This window comes from Salvelinus namaycush, unplaced genomic scaffold (assembly GCF_016432855.1).
Source record: "Salvelinus namaycush isolate Seneca unplaced genomic scaffold, SaNama_1.0 Scaffold825, whole genome shotgun sequence".
Classification (NCBI taxonomy): Eukaryota; Metazoa; Chordata; class Actinopteri; order Salmoniformes; family Salmonidae; genus Salvelinus; species Salvelinus namaycush.
This window is the reverse complement of record NW_024061559.1, coordinates 96,839-114,335: the sequence shown is the minus strand read 5'-3', so window position 1 is coordinate 114,335 and position 17,497 is coordinate 96,839. Positions and strand designations below refer to the sequence as shown.

The 17,497-nt window shown below is 44.4% G+C and overlaps 1 protein-coding gene across 1 annotated transcript; it reads right to left on the bottom strand.

Moving 5' to 3' along the window:
• Positions 1–211: 211 nt before the first annotated feature.
• On the bottom strand, positions 212–15,886 carry LOC120042990 (cryptochrome-2-like; the record flags this gene model as incomplete). The annotated part of the gene is made up of 5 exons (XM_038987715.1): positions 15,852–15,886; positions 12,383–12,491; positions 9,409–9,551; positions 409–593; positions 212–300 (listed from the first exon to the last, which is right to left on the bottom strand). Coding segments are annotated over exons 1-5 (561 nt in total), but the record flags the coding sequence as incomplete, so codon positions are not given.
• Between the last annotated feature and the right edge of the window lie 1,611 nt (positions 15,887–17,497).

Sequence of the window (17,497 nt, the reverse complement as noted above, 5' to 3'; positions counted from 1 at the left end):
CCCATGTGTGGTGGACCAACCTTCACATGATGGCAAATGAGCTATCGCTCTGTGTGTCTACAAAACATACTGTAGGTTTATCATAAGGAAAAGTACTTGAAGAAGCATCCACACTAACTTTATCTTCAGTGTTTGTGATAGAGGTGGCCAGGGAGCCTTGGCCGGCTGGTCACTTTGCCAGGCCTGGATACACCCAGATCAGGTGACTCACCTTTTTGTCCATATGATTGTTCAGTCTCTCCAGTGCCTCAGTCTCCCCGCCCCTCCACGCAGCAGGACCCAAGCCGTGATTCTTAAAACCTGCCTGATAAAAAAAAAGTCTAATTAATTCCATTCAAAATCAAACCGATTTATCATCACTAGCAGATGATGATGAGAGATACCAACACACACACACATGTCCCTCACCTAGTTCATCGAGGGAGGGCACTCTGTAACGCTCATCGTAACTGGCCGCGATACCTGTCTGGCAGCAGTCCATCTGTTGTCGGGTGACAGTGGGGAGGGGCTTCTTGGGCAGCTCCAGCCGCTGGACGATGGCCTGGAAACGCTTGAAGGTCAGCGGGGGCATGTCGTTGTTCATCTCAATGATCCTAGAACAGAGAAACCACAGGTGTTCACTAACCAGGTCGTATTCATTAGTTACTGTACCGAATGGAAGAAAATGGACTGAAACAGGGAGGGACTACCTGAACTTTTCATTGCAGAAGTTTTGCTACAGTGTGCTATAATGAATATTAATGGGAGGTACTGCTTCATTGCTCTGAGCTGCTGATATAACTTTTCCAAAGCAAAGCCCTCGTCTGAATTAGATTTTTTCTGATCCGTTTTTGCCTCTAAGATTTTTAACAAAAGGCCACATCCTGGATTCATAAGGAGGGGGACAGACCAGAGTCTGTTCCCATAAGGAGGGGGACAGACCAGAGTCTGTTCCCGTAAGGAGGGGGACAGACCAGAGTCTGTTCCCGTAAGGAGGGGGACAGACCAGAGTCTGTTCCTGTAAGGAGGGGGACAGACCAGAGTCTGTTCCCGTAAGGAGGGGGACAGACCAGAGTCTGTTCCCGTAAGGAGGGGGACAGACCAGAGTCTGTTCCCGTAAGGAGAGGGACAGACCAGAGACTGTTCCCGTAAGGAGGGGGACAGACCAGAGTCTGTTCCCGTAAGGAGAGGGACAGACCAGAGACTGTTCCCGTAAGGAGGGGGACAGACCAGAGTCTGTTCCCATAAGGAGGGGGACAGACCAGAGTCTGTTCCCGTAAGGAGGGGGACAGACCAGAGTCTGTTCCCGTAAGGAGGGGGACAGACCAGAGTCTGTTCCCGTAAGGAGGGGGACAGACCAGAGTCTGTTCCCGTAAGGAGGGGGACAGACCAGAGTCTGTTCCTGTAAGGAGGGGGACAGACCAGAGTCTGTTCCTGTAAGGAGGGGGACAGACCAGAGTCTGTTCCTGTAAGGAGGGGGACAGACCAGAGTCTGTTCCAGTCTTCCCCAAAATGTACAGTACCAGTCAAATGTTTGGACACCTACTCATTCCAGGGTTCTTCTTTATTTTCTACATTTTCTACATTGTAGAATAATAGTGAATACATCAAACTATGTATTCATGTAGTACCCAAAAAAAGTGTTAAACAAATCTAAATATATTTTAGATTCTTCAAAAGTAGCCACCCTTTGCGTTGATGACAGCTTTTCCAACAGTCTTGAAGGAGTTCCCACAAGGAGTTCCCACACTTGTTGGCTGCTTTTCCTTCACTCTGCGGTCCAACTCATCCCAAACCATCTCAATTGGGTTGAGGTCGGGTGATTGTGGAGGTCAGGTCATCTGATGCAGCACTCCATCACTCTCTTTCTTGGTGAAATAGCCCTTACACAGCCTGGAGTTGGGTGGGTTATTTGTCCTGTTGAAAAACAAATGATAGTCCCACTAAGCGCAAACCAGAATAGATGGCGTACCGCTGCAGAATGCTGTGGTAGCCATACTGGTTAAGTGTGTCATGAATTCTAAATAAATCACCAACAGTGTCACCAGCAAAGCACCCCAACATGACACCTCCTCCTCCATGCTTCACGGTGGGAGCCACACATGCGGAGATCATCCGGTCACCTACTCTGTGTCTCACAAAAATCTCAAATTTGGACTCCTCAGACCAAAGGACAGATTTCCACCGGTCTACTGTCCATTGCTCATGTTTCTTTGCCCAAGCAAGTCTCTTCTTATTATTGGTCCTTTAGTAGTGGTTTCTTGCAGCAATTCAACCATGAAGGCCTGATTCACACAGTCTCCACTCCACTGAACAGTTGATGTTGAGATGTGTCTGTTACTTGAACTCCATGAAGCATTTATTTGGGCTGAAAATCTGAGGTGCAGTTAAACTTCTTATGGCTGCAAGCCCGACGTCGGTACACTTATGACAACAGCCAGCTCAAGTGCAGGGCGCGAAATTCAAAATATTTAACTTTCACACATTAACAAGTCCAATACAGCATATGAAAGGTACACATTTTGTGAATCCAGCCAACATGTCCGATTTTTAAAATGTTTTACAGCGAAAACAGCACGTATATTTATGTTAGCTCACCACCAAATACAAAAAAAAGGACAGACATTTTTCACAGCACAGGTAGCATGCACAAAGCCAACCTAACTAACCAAGAACCAACCAAACTAACCAACAAACAACTTCATCAGATGACAGTCTTATAACATGTTATTCAATAAATCTATGTTTTGTTCGAAAAATGTGCATATTTCAGGTATAATCATAGTTACATTGCAGCTACAATCAGAAATTGCACCGAAAGCAGACAGAATAATTACAGACACCAACGCCAAATAACTAAATACTCATCATAAAACATTTCTGAAAAATACATAGTGTACAGCAATTGAAAGACAGGCATCTTGTGATTCCAGACAATAGTTCCGATTTATCAAGTGTTTTACAGCGAAAACAGAATATAGCGTTATATTAGCTTACCACAATAGCCAAAAACACAAGCAATTTCCCAGTAGCAAAGTAAGCGATCGTAACAAACAAGCAAAAGATATATAATTTTTGACTAACCTTGATTTTTTTCCTCAGATGACAGTCCTATAACATCAGGTTATACATACACTTATGTTTTGTTCGAAAATGTGCATATTTAGAGCTGAAATCAATGGTTACACATTGTGCTAACTTAGCTACTTTTTCCCACTACGTCCGGATTTTTCCTGACACTTTTTCTGACACACATATTCTGACCAAATAGCTATTCATAAACATAACAAAAAAATACATGTTGTATAGGAAATGATAGATCCATTAGTTCTTAATGAAATCGCAGTGTTAGAATTCTAAAAATAACTTCATTACGATATGCAGCTTCGGTATAGCTAGAGTACCCAAAACGTTGGGCGCCCACGACTAGTTCACATGTACGACAGATATATGAAATAGCATCATAAAATGTTTCTTACTTTTGCTGATCTTTCATCAGAATGTTGGACAAGGTGTCCTTTGTCCAGAACAATCGTTGTTTGGATTTAGAACGGCAACTTTCCCTCTTGATTTAGCACGCGCACTAGCCAAGTGGCACGGATCTCTCCTCGTCAACAAAGTCAGAGAACGGAACACGGCAAAACTCCCGAAAAAATTTCAATAATCTGATTAAACTATATTGAAAAAACATACTTTACGATGATATGGTCACATGTATCAATAAAATCAAAGCCGGAGATAGTAGTCGTCCATAACGGCAGCTAAACAGAAGGCAATCCCACTGTCCACCTCGCGCTCACCAAGAGTACCGAAAATGAGGGACACGTCATACAAAGAGCTTGTATTCCAATTCAGACCAAGATAAACACTAAATTTCTTCTCTCACAGCCTCTTGACATCCAGGGGAAGGTCTATGAAGTGCACGTAGACTCTTACGTATCATGCCCATGTATAGGCAGGAAGAAGAACAGAGCCTCGATTTCAGACTTTCCACTTCCTGGTCAGGAAGTTTGTGCCAAATGAGTTCTGTTTGACTCACAGATATAATTCAAACGGTTTTAGAAACTAGAGAGTGTTTCTATCCATAGTAATAATAATATGCATATTGTACGAGCAAGAATTGAGTACGAGGCCGTTTGAAATGGGCACCTTTAATCAGAGCTACTCAATACTGCCCCTGCAGCCATAAAAAGTTTTAAACTATAATAAACTTATCCTCTGCAGCAGAGGTACTCTTGTCTTCCTTTCCTGTGGCGGTCCTCATGAGAGCCAGTTTCATCATCGCGTTTGATGGTTTTTGCGACTGCAATTGAAGAAACTTTCAAACTTCTTGAAATGTTTCAGATTGACTGACTGACCTTCATGTCTTAAAGTAATGGACTGTCGTTTCTCTTTGCTTATTTGAGCTGTTCTTGCCATAATATGGAATTGGTCTTTTACCAAATAGGGACATCTGTATACCAACCCGTCCTTGTCACAACACAACTGATAGGCTCACACGCATTAAAGGAGGAAAGAAATTCCGCAAATTAACTTTCAACAAGGCACACCTGTTAATTGAAATGCATTCCAGGTGACTACCTGGTTGAGCTGGTTGAGAGGATTCCAAGAGTGTGCAAAGCTGTCATCAAGGCAATGGGTGGTTACTTGGAAGAATCTCATATCAAAAATATATTTTGATTTGTTTAACACTTTTTTGGTTACTACATGATTCCATGTGTTATTTCATAGTTTGGATGTCTACACAATTATTCTACAATGTAGAAAATAGTAAAAATAAAGAAAAACCCTGGAATGAGTAGGTGGTGCCCATACTTTGACTGGTACTGTAGATAAACAGTCATTTTAAGAGTATTTCCTGGCATCTGGCATCTCAGCCCCTGCCACGTCTTCATTCCTTCACAGAGCCACAATGGCAGCCAAGGGTTATAATGAAACCCAGAGGGAACCTTTTGTAAACAGACAGTCCTGTTCTGAGGACAGGAAGTTTGGGGGAGGGAATCAAGCGTGCACACAGACACACACAGGAGAGGGAAACGTTTTGAATCAATTTGTTGTTTACCTCAGTACAACAGATGCAGCATGTGCTGTGCCAGCGTGTAATCACAGTTAATACCAAAGTCTGCATCACTGAAGGTCACAGTTTTTTAATTAGCCCAGCGGCACAGCTGCAGTAGCAGACTAGCATTTACAAGTCAACATAATTCAGGACATTCAGATTACTAATAGCTGTGCCTGTGACATCTAAAAAGCTTACCAAGGAAATGTAATCCTGGTAATCTATTGTAGGTGTTTTGGGGGGACTCGGATGGCTTGTAGGCTTTCTGCAAGGTACGTGATGAATGACTGATGTTCTGGGACTCGAACAGGAAAAAATACTTTTGAAAAACGACAGTTTGAGCAGTGTGTATTTATGAGAGCCTTTGCATGGTCAATCAGATGTCTTCAATGGCTGTGCAGCATTTACTGTGACACGGACTCTGCAGAAGTCAGGACATTCATACTTCTTGGGCATCGCTGAGCAGCACAGAGCTGTTGTGAAGGATGTTGTCAAGGAAGTGAGTTTGTTTATACAGGACCTGCCACCCTCACCTACCGTCAACCAATCATGTCAATGCGGAGCTATACAGGAGCTCTCTACATTGTTACAACATTTGGGAGGTGTAAGGCATGTGGTATGGAACTAGATTGGGCCTTTGCATGCCTCCGGAGGCTCCACCATTGCGTCTAACGATCCATAGTACGGCGCCTCTGATCACATTTTCAGATCGAGCATAAATTGGCTCTTAAGAAGTCCAAACCTTGTCGTTTATAACGGTTATAGACTGTGTTTAATATAATGGAGAAGGGAGGATCAACCTTTACTGCCTCAGCCCTTATACAACAGTATCAGTAATGCAGGCTGGCTCTACCCCTCCCTTCTCCATTATATTAAACACAGTCTATAACCGTTATAAATGAGAAGCTTTGGAGTTCTTAAGAGCCAATTTATGCTCGATCTGATGAGAGAGAGAGCGAAAGACTCAAATGCAGAGAATGAGAAAGAGAGAGCAATGGAATTCATCAGATATACAGAGCAGAGAAAACCTCAGACTAAACCAATCTTTTTCAGCAGTCCTATTGCAGTAAGAAAAACTGACTGAAAGATATTGGGCTATAGATAGATAGAGCAGGAACACTGTGCACCGCTCTATCAGGACAGAGCCGCCTTGTCTGGCGCTAGGCAGGCACATGCTGTCCACCATGGCTGACTGCTGCAGAGATCCCCTCAGCACATGTTGTGTAGTGTGACAGTGTCATCATCTCTCACAACCAGTAAGGGGAGATTATCAGGCTGGGTATGAGACTGTGTAATTGACAGTGTGTGTGGGCTTGTTCTGGACCAACAGGGGAAGACAAAAGACGTCATGCGAGGGTTGACTTTGTTGTTGCAGTGGGCAGGGTCTCCCTTCACGTCAACAAGAGAAGTACAACTTCCCCTCTCCCTACATCTTCTCTCATCTAGCCTTTCCCATTAGGACTGGGAATTGCCATGGATCTCACAATATTATCATGATACTATCACGATATTTAAGTGCTGTTATGATATGTATTGCTATTCTCACGACTCTATATGTATTGTGATTCGAATACTACGCTTTTATGTTCCAAACATATTGCTCACTATATGTCTGCTGCAGAGAGACTAGAGAGAGCACGATAAAACAAAATTGGCTTACCAATTAAGATGGAAAACAAGCGGTAGGATTAAAAATACCAGAGTTTTGGCACAGGTACAGCTGACTAGCGCTAGCTAATGCTACCTACAGCAGCAAAGAAAACATTTTTTTATATATTCAGCTCCAGTCAAAAGTTTGGACACACCTACTCATTCCAGGTTTTTTCTTTATTGTTTTTACATTACAGAATAATAGTGAAGACATCAAAACTATGAAATAACACATATGGAATCATGTAGTAACATTTTTTTTTTTAAACAAATCCAAATATATTTTATATTTCAGATTCTTCAAAGTAGCCACCCTTTGCCTTGATGACAGCTTGGCACACTCTTGGCTTTCTCTCAGCCATGCAAGGGTGGCTACTTTGAAGAATCTGAACTTACTTTCTCCCCCTAAGATTACCTGGCTTTGCTACAATATTGATTATGTGCAACTGAGATGATAGTTAGGAGTCAGACACCCCTGTAGATTTCTGGGTAAGCTCTTATACACTTACCCAGAAAGACTCCAAAGGTGATTCTAACATGTATTGACTCAGGGGTATGAATACTTATGTAAATGCCCATGTCATATTGCCGACACCGGTTGGACTTGCTCTCATGTGGCAGTATGCATCTCTGAGAGAAACATGCCACTCCACTCAACCATTCAGACACACACTGTTTTTTTTGAGTCACAATCCACTGGAGACACTGGAGGCAACAGAGATGTCAATACAAAAGACTTGCCTGCAATTCAGACCTTGTCAGCTTGTATTGCATCCAGCCTGGCCCTACTGAGCAATAGGAGAAGGGCCTTCGTCAGGGAGGTGACCAAGAACCCGATGGTCACTCTGACAGAGCTCTAGAGTTCCTCTGTGGCGATAGGAAACCTTCCAGAAGGACAATCATCTATGCAGCACTCCACCAATCAAAGGCACATGACGGCCGGCTTGGAGTTTGCCAAAAGACACCTAAAGACTCTCAGACCATGAGAAACAAGATTCTCTGGTCTGATGAAACCAAGATTGAACTCTTTGGCCTGAATCATAACGTCTGGAGGAAACCTGGCACCATCCCTACAGTGAAACATGGTGGTGGCAGCACCATGCTGTGGGGAGACTAGTCAGGATCGAGGCAAAGATGAACGGAGAAAAGTACAGAGAGATCCTTAACGAAAACCTGCTCCAGACCGCTCAGAACCTCAGACTGGGGCGAATGTTCACCTTCTAACAGGACAACTACCCTAAGCACACATCCAAGACAACCCAGGAGTGGCTTTGGGACAAGTCTCTGAATGTCCTTGAGTGGCCAAGCCAGAGCACGGACTTGAAGCCTATCTAACATCTCGAGAGACCTGAAAATAGCTGTGCAGCGATGCTCCCCATCCAACCTGACAGAGATTGAGAGGATCTGCAGAGAAGAATGGGAGAAACTCCCCGAATACAGGTCTGCCAAGCTTGTAGTATCATACCCAAGAAGACTCGAGGCTGTAATCGCTGCCAAAAGTACTTCAACAAAGTACTGAGTAAAGGGTCTGAATACTTATGTAAATGTGATATGTCCATTTCTAAAACCTGTTTTTGCTTTGTTATTATGGGGTATTGTCTGTAGATTGATGAGGGGAAAAAAATATTTGATCTATTTTAGAATAAGGCTGTAACACAACAAAATGTGGAAAAAGTCAAGGGGTCTGAATACTTTCCCAATGCACTGTAACTATCAATTTCTTCCCCATCAACATTTCCTATAGTACTCTTCCTCCTCGCGCTTCCTTCTCTTCCTCGCTCTTCCTTCTCTCCACCAGACCCACTATCAGCCTGAATCTTCCCTCATCACCAGACCCACCAATACGGGTGTGCAAAGCTCTTATACACTTACCCAGAAAGACTCCAAAGGTGATTCTAACATGTATTGACTCAGGGGTATGAATACTTATGTAAATGCCCATGTCATATCGCCGACACCGGTTGGACTTGCTCTCATGTGGCAGTATGCATCTCTGAGAGAAACATGCCACTCCACTCAACCATTCAGACACACACTGGTTTTTTTTTGAGTCACAATCCACTGGAGACACTGGAGGCAACAGAGATGTCAATACAAAAGACTTGCCTGCAATTCAGACCTTGTCAGCTTGTATTGCATCCATCTTTTCTCAGTAGAAGGAAACGCGATACCAGCAGATAGAGCTCCCAGGAAATGATGCAGTGAGGAGCACAGCTGTGCAAAACTGTCAAAGTCACTCAATTAGGCCAACTGTTACTTTTAAACTCCATCCCAAAGAAGTGAACAGAGTCAATCAGACATATTAAAGGGCATTTCTATCCCTGTAGTTCTCTGTTTTGGCTTGGATATATGCTGAGGCGATATTCGTTAACTCTGTCCTGCATTTCAAAGTGCCAGACCAATAATTAATATTGATCTGTGTTTATAAACATCAACAACAAAATGGCAGACCTTGTTGGAGGCAGACACCACTACAGACAAACAGTCAACTAATATCAGAAGAGAGCAGCCCCTCCAGACAGCACGGGTGGATTAAGATGCTCCTAAACACTGATCTGAGGTCAGTCTAGCATTCCCCTCCAAATTGTTACAGTTAAGTTGCGGGGATGGTAAGCTGATCCTAGATCTGTGTCTAATGGGGAACTTCAACCCAGAGCTCTGCCACTAAGCTGGTGGTGCGGTGCTAAGTGGTGGCATGAGGAGATAAAATGAACTCTGACCTGGCCAGTTTGTAGAGTGTGTGGGAATTTCTGACGCGGGTCTCCACGCCAAAGTCCTGCGCCATCTTCAGGATGTTGGTGTCGCGCTCCGTCCCATAGGGCTCTGAGTCGTACTCGAAGGTCAGCCGGGTGACATTCCACTCCTGGGGGGGGAAAGTGGGGTAATTTTGGTGGTGGGGTAGAGAGTGGTCTTAGATCAGGTGTTTTCTGTAATGACCTTAGTGCTCACTGTTTTACAGCCTGTGTTCATAATGGCTGCTCAGTGAAACAACCTGTCCTGATTTGTCATAGACGCTTGCTAAAAAACTTTAATGAGCAAGCCTTCCTTCATGAACTGGCCTCTGTAAAATGGTATAGAATCAGCTTAATACCCTCTGTCGAAGACGCTTGGACCTTCTGTTTTGATTTTTTCAGTGGTATTGATAACAGACACGCCCCCATAAAGAAAATGAGAGTTAAAAACAGGTTCAGCCCCTGGTTCGACTGTGATCTTGCAGAGTTACTCCACCTCAAGAATTGCATTTGGCGAAAGGCTCGGCATACGCATACTCAAGCTGACTGGCTATCGTTCAGGCAAATTAGAAATAAGTGCACTCAAGCTATCCGGAAGGCCAAAGTTAGTTACTTTAAGGAGCAGTTCTCTCTCTGTCGGTCTAACCCCAAGAAGTTCTGGAAAACGGTTAAAGACCTGGAGAATAAACCCTCCTCACAGCTGCCCATGTCCCTTAATGTTGATGATGTGGTTGTTACTGACAAGAAGCACATGGCTGAGCTCTTTAATCACCACTTCATTAAGTCAGGATTCCTATTTGACTCAGCCATGCCTCCTTGCCCGTCCAACATTTCCTCATCTCCCACCCCTTCTAATGCGACTATCACCGATGCTTCTCCCTCTTTTTCCCCTGCCCCGCTACAAACGTTCTCCCTGCAGGCAGTGACTGAGTCCGAGGTGCTAAATGAGCTCCTTAAACTTGACCCCCAAAAAACATCTGGGTCAGATGGTTTAGACCCTTTCTTCTTTAAGGTTGCTGCCCCTATCATCGCCAAGCCTATCTCTCCTCTCTGGGGAGGTTCCCATTGCTTGGAAGGCAGCCACAGTTCGTTCTATATTTAAAGGGGGAGGTCAAGCTGATCCTAACTGTTATAGGCCTATTTCTATTTGCCCTGTTCATCAAAAGTGTTGGAAAAACGTGTCAATAATCAACTGACTGGCTATCTTGATGTATATAGTATTCTCTCGGGTATGCAATCTGGTTTCCACTCAGGTTATGGATTGTCACTGCAAACTTAAAGGTCCTCAATGATGTCACCATTGCCCTTGATTCTAAGCAATATTGTGCTGCTATTTTTATTGACTTGGCCAAAGCTTTTGATACGGTAGACCATTCCATTCTTGTGGGCCGGCTAAGGAGTATTGGTGTCTCTGATGGGTCTTTGGCCTGGTTTGCTAACTACCTCTCTCAAAGAGTGCAGTGTATAAAGTCAGAAAATCTGCTGTCTCAGCCACTGCCTGTCAACAAGGGAGTACCCCAAGGCTCAATCCTAGGCCCCACGCTCTTCTCAATTTACATCAACAACATAGCTCAGGCAGTAGGAAGCTCTCTCATCCATTTATATGCAGATGAGACAGTCTTATACTCAGCTGGCACCTCCCCGGATGTTGTGCTAAATGCTCTACAACAAAGCTTTCTTAGTGTCCAACAAGCTTTCTCTACCCTTAACCTTGTTCTGAACACCTCCAAAACACAGGTCATGTGGTTTGGTAAGAAGAATGCCCCGCTTCCCACAGGTGTTATTACAACCTCTGAGGGTTTAGAGCTTCAGGTAGTCACCTCATACAAGTACTTTCGGAGTATGGCTTGACGGTGCACTGTCCTTCTCTCAGCACATATCAATGCTGCAGGCTAAAGTTAAATCTATACTTTGTTTCCTCTATCGAATTCGCTCCTCTTTCACCCCAGCTGCCAAACTAACCCTGATTCAGATGACCATCCTAGCCATGCTAGATGACGGAGACATCATTTATAGATCGGCAGGTAAGGGTGCTCTCGAGTGTCTAGACGGTCTTTAACATTCGGCCATCAGGTTTGCTAGAACAGTAACTAAGGCTAGTGGTGACTGTTTTAACAGTCTGATGGCCTGGAGATAGAAGCTGTTAAACAGTCTCTCGGTTCCAGCTTTGATGTACCCGCACACAACTGTAATGAAGTGTAGTGTAGTGTAGTGTAGTGTAGTGTAGTGTAGTGTAGTGTGTGTGTGTGTGTGTGTGTGTGTGTGTGTGTGTGTGTGTGTGTGTGTGTGTGTGTGTGTGTGTGTGTGTGTGTGTGTGTGTTTGTGTTTGTGCGCTCTGTACACGACTGAGGCACCCAGTTACTGCTCTTGCATAATTCATGCCCTTTCAAAAACAGGTCAATGACCGTACCGGAATATTTTATGCAAATATGCGTCTGAATAAAATGCTGAAAAACCCCCACCTAGACTAGGAGGAGCATCACCAACATTTATCCATTAACTATTGAGTCAGAACCCCGATCCTGACTACTGCAACAGTGGCGTCTGTCTGGGTGTTACCAGGTAGCGGTTCACAGAAGGCACGCACAAACACAACTGCCTTGTAATTCAACTCCTTTGGACTGACATGGTTGTGTATCATATCAACACTAACGGTGTTGCCCAGGTGCACAGTGAGGGCAAGAAAGTGTACATGACTTACAGCAGGCAGCCTGTGCCCTTTATTTAGAGTTTAATACCATTGCATCTGGGTATCATAAGCAATCTGACATATTGAAGTGGTGTGTGAACTCATTACCAAAGCAGTTAGAGAGGCTATAGCTCAGCGAGCAAGTGCAGCGCTGCGAATGAGACAAAGCGCGATGTGGAGATCTGTGTATGTGTCTGAGTGCTTTTCAGCCTATCTACACATACCACATTTGTCATCCTAGCTGATTTGATCATTCATTTGACATTTCCTCACCTTGAAAAGTCTTGGAAAGACATCTGTGGGCTGGCCTCGTACTACGAATAGCCTCGAGTGTAGTTTCCGCAGGCTTGTGTCTAGGTCCTCCAAGGCTTCCAGTAGAAATCTGCATGAGAAGGGTAAGGTGACAGATGTGAACTTAACAGAAGTGTAGTTCTTATCAGTATGAGAGTTTGTTTCCTCCTTACCAATGGACATTTTTATGTTATGTTCTTCTGTACAGTTAGAATGTTAAGCAACATGTAGAAGAATGACCTAACATGACATGGGCTAACTCTGCTAACTCGTGTCTATTTTCAAAATATAAAGCCATGAACATTATCAACTTCAAAGTTAAGAACACTATAACAATATAGAAGAGTAGGAAACGTATTCTACATGAACCAGTATCACTCCCTACAAACACAACCTTCTGGAACAATCCTTGGAGAGCTTTTCACAATTCACTGATAAATTGGTCCACATGGAAAACTAAAAGGCATAGAAAACATGACGTGGTAACAGGAAATACATGTATTTCCATGAGAGAATTAAAAAGTCATTTTTAAGCAAGCTTGGGGCAAGCTTGGGGAAGCTTGGGGAGCAAGCTTGGGGAAATGTTGATTCGATCAGAGCAAGCTTGGGGAAATGTTGATTCGATCAGAGCAAGCTTGGGGAAATGTTGATTCGATCAGAGCAAGCTTGAGGAAATGTTGATTCGATCAGAGCAAGCTTGGGGAAATGTTGATTCGATCAGAGCAAGCTTGGGGAAATGTTGATTCGATCAGAGCAAGCTTGGGGAAATGTTGATTCGATCAGAGCAAGCTTGGGGAAATGTTGATTCGATCAGAGCAAGCTTGGGGAAATGTTGATTCGATCAGAGCAAGCTTGGGGAAATGTTGATTCGATCAGAGCAAGCTTGGGGAAATGTTGATTCGATCAGAGCAAGCTTGGGGAAATGTTGAGTCAGAAAGAATGTTGATATTATAGGTAAGATATAAAAAACCTTCCAGAGAGCATATCCAACTGACTATCTCTTAGAAAAATATATAAACTATTGGAACCAAGATTTAAAAACAACTGACGTTGGCACAAGATGGGGGGAAAGTTGAAGCATAACTAATTAAACAAAATGTAACAAAAATGTACACTTCATCCAGTATAAACTAATGTATAGAATGGATTATACAAGAGAAAAAAATTCACAAATTCTACAGCACAACGGCAGTGTCATGCCTTAAGTGTAAAACTAACAGTGATTCAATAATCCATGCGTTCTGGGAATGCTATAGTCCAAGAATTACAGGCAGAGCTACAAAATTGTCTGTCAGAATTATTACAATGTAAAGTGATGTTTTATCCACCTGTCTGCATATTTCAAGACATGGCATATGGGAGTGTAGTGAGATAATCATCCAGCCAGTTGGGTCTCTTCTCATCTTGAAAAATATATATATTAAAACTTGGAAATCAATTCATCCGCCACCATTAACAGAATGGAAAAATGTAATGATGTATTATTAAAATAGCATGGGCGACCGAGAAAAACAAACTGGTACAATTTAAGGCCATGTGGCAAACAATAACGCAGGCACTAGGGACGGGGCGTGACCAGGCACTAGGGACGGGGCGTGACCAGGCACTAGGGACGGGGCGTGACCAGGCACTAGGGACGGGGGCGTGACCAGGCACTAGGGACGGGGGCGTGACCAGGCACTAGGGACGGGGGCGTGAGCAGGCACTAGGGACGGGGGCGTGAGCAGGCACTAGGGACGGGGCGTGACCAGGCACTAGGGACGGGGGCGTGACCAGGCACTAGGGACGGGGCGTGACCAGGCACTAGGGACGGGGCGTGACCAGGCACTAGGGACGGGGGCGTGACCAGGCACTAGGGACGGGGGCGTGACCAGGCACTAGGGACGGGGCGTGACCAGGCACTAGGGACGGGGGCGTGACCAGGCACTAGGGACGGGGCGTGACCAGGCACTAGGGACGGGGGCGTGAGCAGGCACTAGGGACGGGGGCGTGAGCAGGCACTAGGGACGGGGGCGTGAGCAGGCACTAGGGACGGGGCGTGACCAGGCACTAGGGACGGGGCGTGACCAGGCACTAGGGACGGGGGCGTGAGCAGGCACTAGGGACGGGGGCGTGAGCAGGCACTAGGGACGGGGGCGTGAGCAGGCACTAGGGACGGGGCGTGACCAGGCACTAGGGACGGGGGCGTGAGCAGGCACTAGGGACGGGGGCGTGAGCAGGCACTAGGGACGGGGGCGTGAGCAGGCACTAGGGACGGGGCGTGACCAGGCACTAGGGACGGGGCGTGACCAGGCACTAGGGACGGGGCGTGACCAGGCACTAGGGACGGGGGCGTGACCAGAGATGTAGTCGTTGTTGGGGTGCGTCTGTAAATTCTTGTTCCTATGTTTGTATTTGGTGTGAAAAATGTCAATGAAAAGTAGTACTGGTTCTCGTTTAACTTGCTTTAATGATAACTGATAATCATACAGGCTTGATAGTTCACAGCCATTCTAGTTCTCCCGCTCTAGTAATGTCTTCATTCTTATGAACAAGTGGGGAATCTCACAATATAATTTAGTCTAATCAACTACAGTGCTCAAATCATTAACCATTACTGGCTTGGAGAGAATGGATATTTCCCAAGGGCACAACTATCACTGCCCCCCCAGTTTTATAATTGGAATGTGAAACAATACAAGAAAAACGAGTGCTTTAGGACCATGCTGACGCCTCAGAGGTCGGGTAGGCTGTTTGAACGACTGGATTTAAGACCACGTGGACTCCACAGAGCGGCTGACAGGCTGTGTGAAGGAAACGCTTCTGGAAGGCTGGCTGGGACAACACCGTAGAGTTGAGTGTAACAGTATAACTTTAAACCGTCCCCTCACCCCGACACGGGCGCGAACCAGGGACCTTCTGCACACATCAACAACGGTCGCCCACGTCCATACTTATTGAAAATGAAAAGGCGCAACGCTAACTCACCTTAGTAACCTAACCCATGGTCACCATAGTAACCTAACCTATGTGTGCATTGTGCCTTTCCTTCTCAATCACATTGTTTGATTGCACTTCGACTCACGTTGGTTGAGAACCCTCCACTTATTTTCATTATCAATATTTATTTATAGACGACACTGTAGTAAACTAGTCTAATCATATTTAAGTTCATTTCATATTCAACTGCCACTTGATTGTCCGCCCATGTAGGCAGCCTATTCTATTTCAATCACCACACATACTAGGCGCACTTCAACTCTTATGCCCAACTAGGAGAGGTAGGCTACTGAAGTTGAAGCAGCGAATTCTGAGTGAATAATGCGAAGACTATGTGATTTTAATACAATGGGTAGGCTAACGCATACAAAGTAGAAAGAGGACCGTTTCAAAATAATCTGTGGGACAACAAAACTATTTTCATCCCAAAGTCGTCTGTGTGACCGCCCGCTCCCGCATGAAAAATGCTGACCGTGCCGCAATGATCTCTGTCGGGACCGCAGACATCCCGCAGGAATGCAGCCTTCTAGTGCTCATCATGTCTTAGCAGGATCAAATGATTACAGGGGTCCCAGCAGGGTCAAACAGCCAGGGAAGACCAGTCTATGGAGCTCAGGGAATTTTGCAGTATATTCAGTGAATAATAGAAAGTTCCATCTGGAATTGATGGCTAGACCTACAGTAGCTACAGGACAGCAGGTTAAAGCTTCAGTCTGAGATCTGGGAACAACAGTCATTTCAATTATTGAACCATTGATTCTATTCTTGGATAATATAATGTATAAATGTACACCATGGTAATTCTTTGTCATGCCTCATTTTAGGAGGATCAGATGGTGACAGGGATCTCAGCAGAGTCAGGCAGCCAGGGAAGACCAGTCTGTGACGGAGGTGAAGTGAATTTTTGCAGATACAACACTTTATTATTTCTGTCCAGAAAACACTGGCAGATAATGCCAAGAGTGCAAAGCTGTCAAGGCAAAGGGTGGCTACTTTGAAGAATCTTGTATATATTTTGATTTGTTTAACACTTTTTTGGTTACTACATAATTCCATATGTGTTATTTCATAGTTTCGAATTGCTGCAAAGAAACCATTACTAAAGGACACCAATAATAAGAAGAGACTTGCTTGGGCCAAGAAACATGAGCAATGGACATTAGACCGGTGGAAATCTGTCCTTAGTCTGATGAGTCCACATTTTAGGTTTTTGGTTCCAACCTCTGTGTCTTTGTGAGACACAGAGCAGGTGAACTATCTCTGCATGTGTGGTTCCTACCGGGAAGCATGGAGGAGGAGGTGTGATGGTGCTTTGCTGGTGACACCGTCTGATTTATTTAGAATTCATGGCACACTTAACCAGCATGGCTACCACAGCATTCTGCAGCGATACATCATCCCATCTGGTTTTCAACAGGACAATGACTCAACACACTTCCAGGCTGTGTAAGGGCTATTTGACCAAGGAGAGTGATGGAGTACTGCATCAGATAACCTGGCCTCCACAATCACCTGACCTCAACCCAATTGAGATCGTTAGGGATGAGTTGGAGTGCAGAGTGAAGGAAAAGCAGCCAACAAGTGCTCAGCATATGTGGGAACTCTTTCAAGACTTTTTGAAAAGTATTCCAGGTGAAGCTGGTTGAGACAATGCCAAGTGTGCAAAGCTGTCATCAAGGCAAAGGGTGGCTACTTTGAAGAATCTCAAATATAAAATATATTTTGATTTGTTTAACACTTTTTTGGTTACTACATGATTCCATGTGTGTTATTTCATAGTTTTGATGTCTCCACTATCATTCTACAATGTAGAAAATAGTAAAAATAAAGAAAAATTATGCAGTTAGCTTCAGTATCACTGGCAAGTGAAGTGGAAGTCAAGTGGGTCCTTCAAATCTTCGTGGGGGGCTAGATAACAGACAGTCATGTTTGACAAGGTTTGTGATTCAATCTCATGTTGTATTTGTCGCTATTGCATTATATTTGACAAATTAACAAACATTTTATGTAAGCTGAATATCATTAACACTTTGGAAGATACTAAGATAGTGTTCTTATGTGCCAGCATGTTTTCGACATCAAACGTGAGATCACATGTTCACATAGACAGATGTTTTA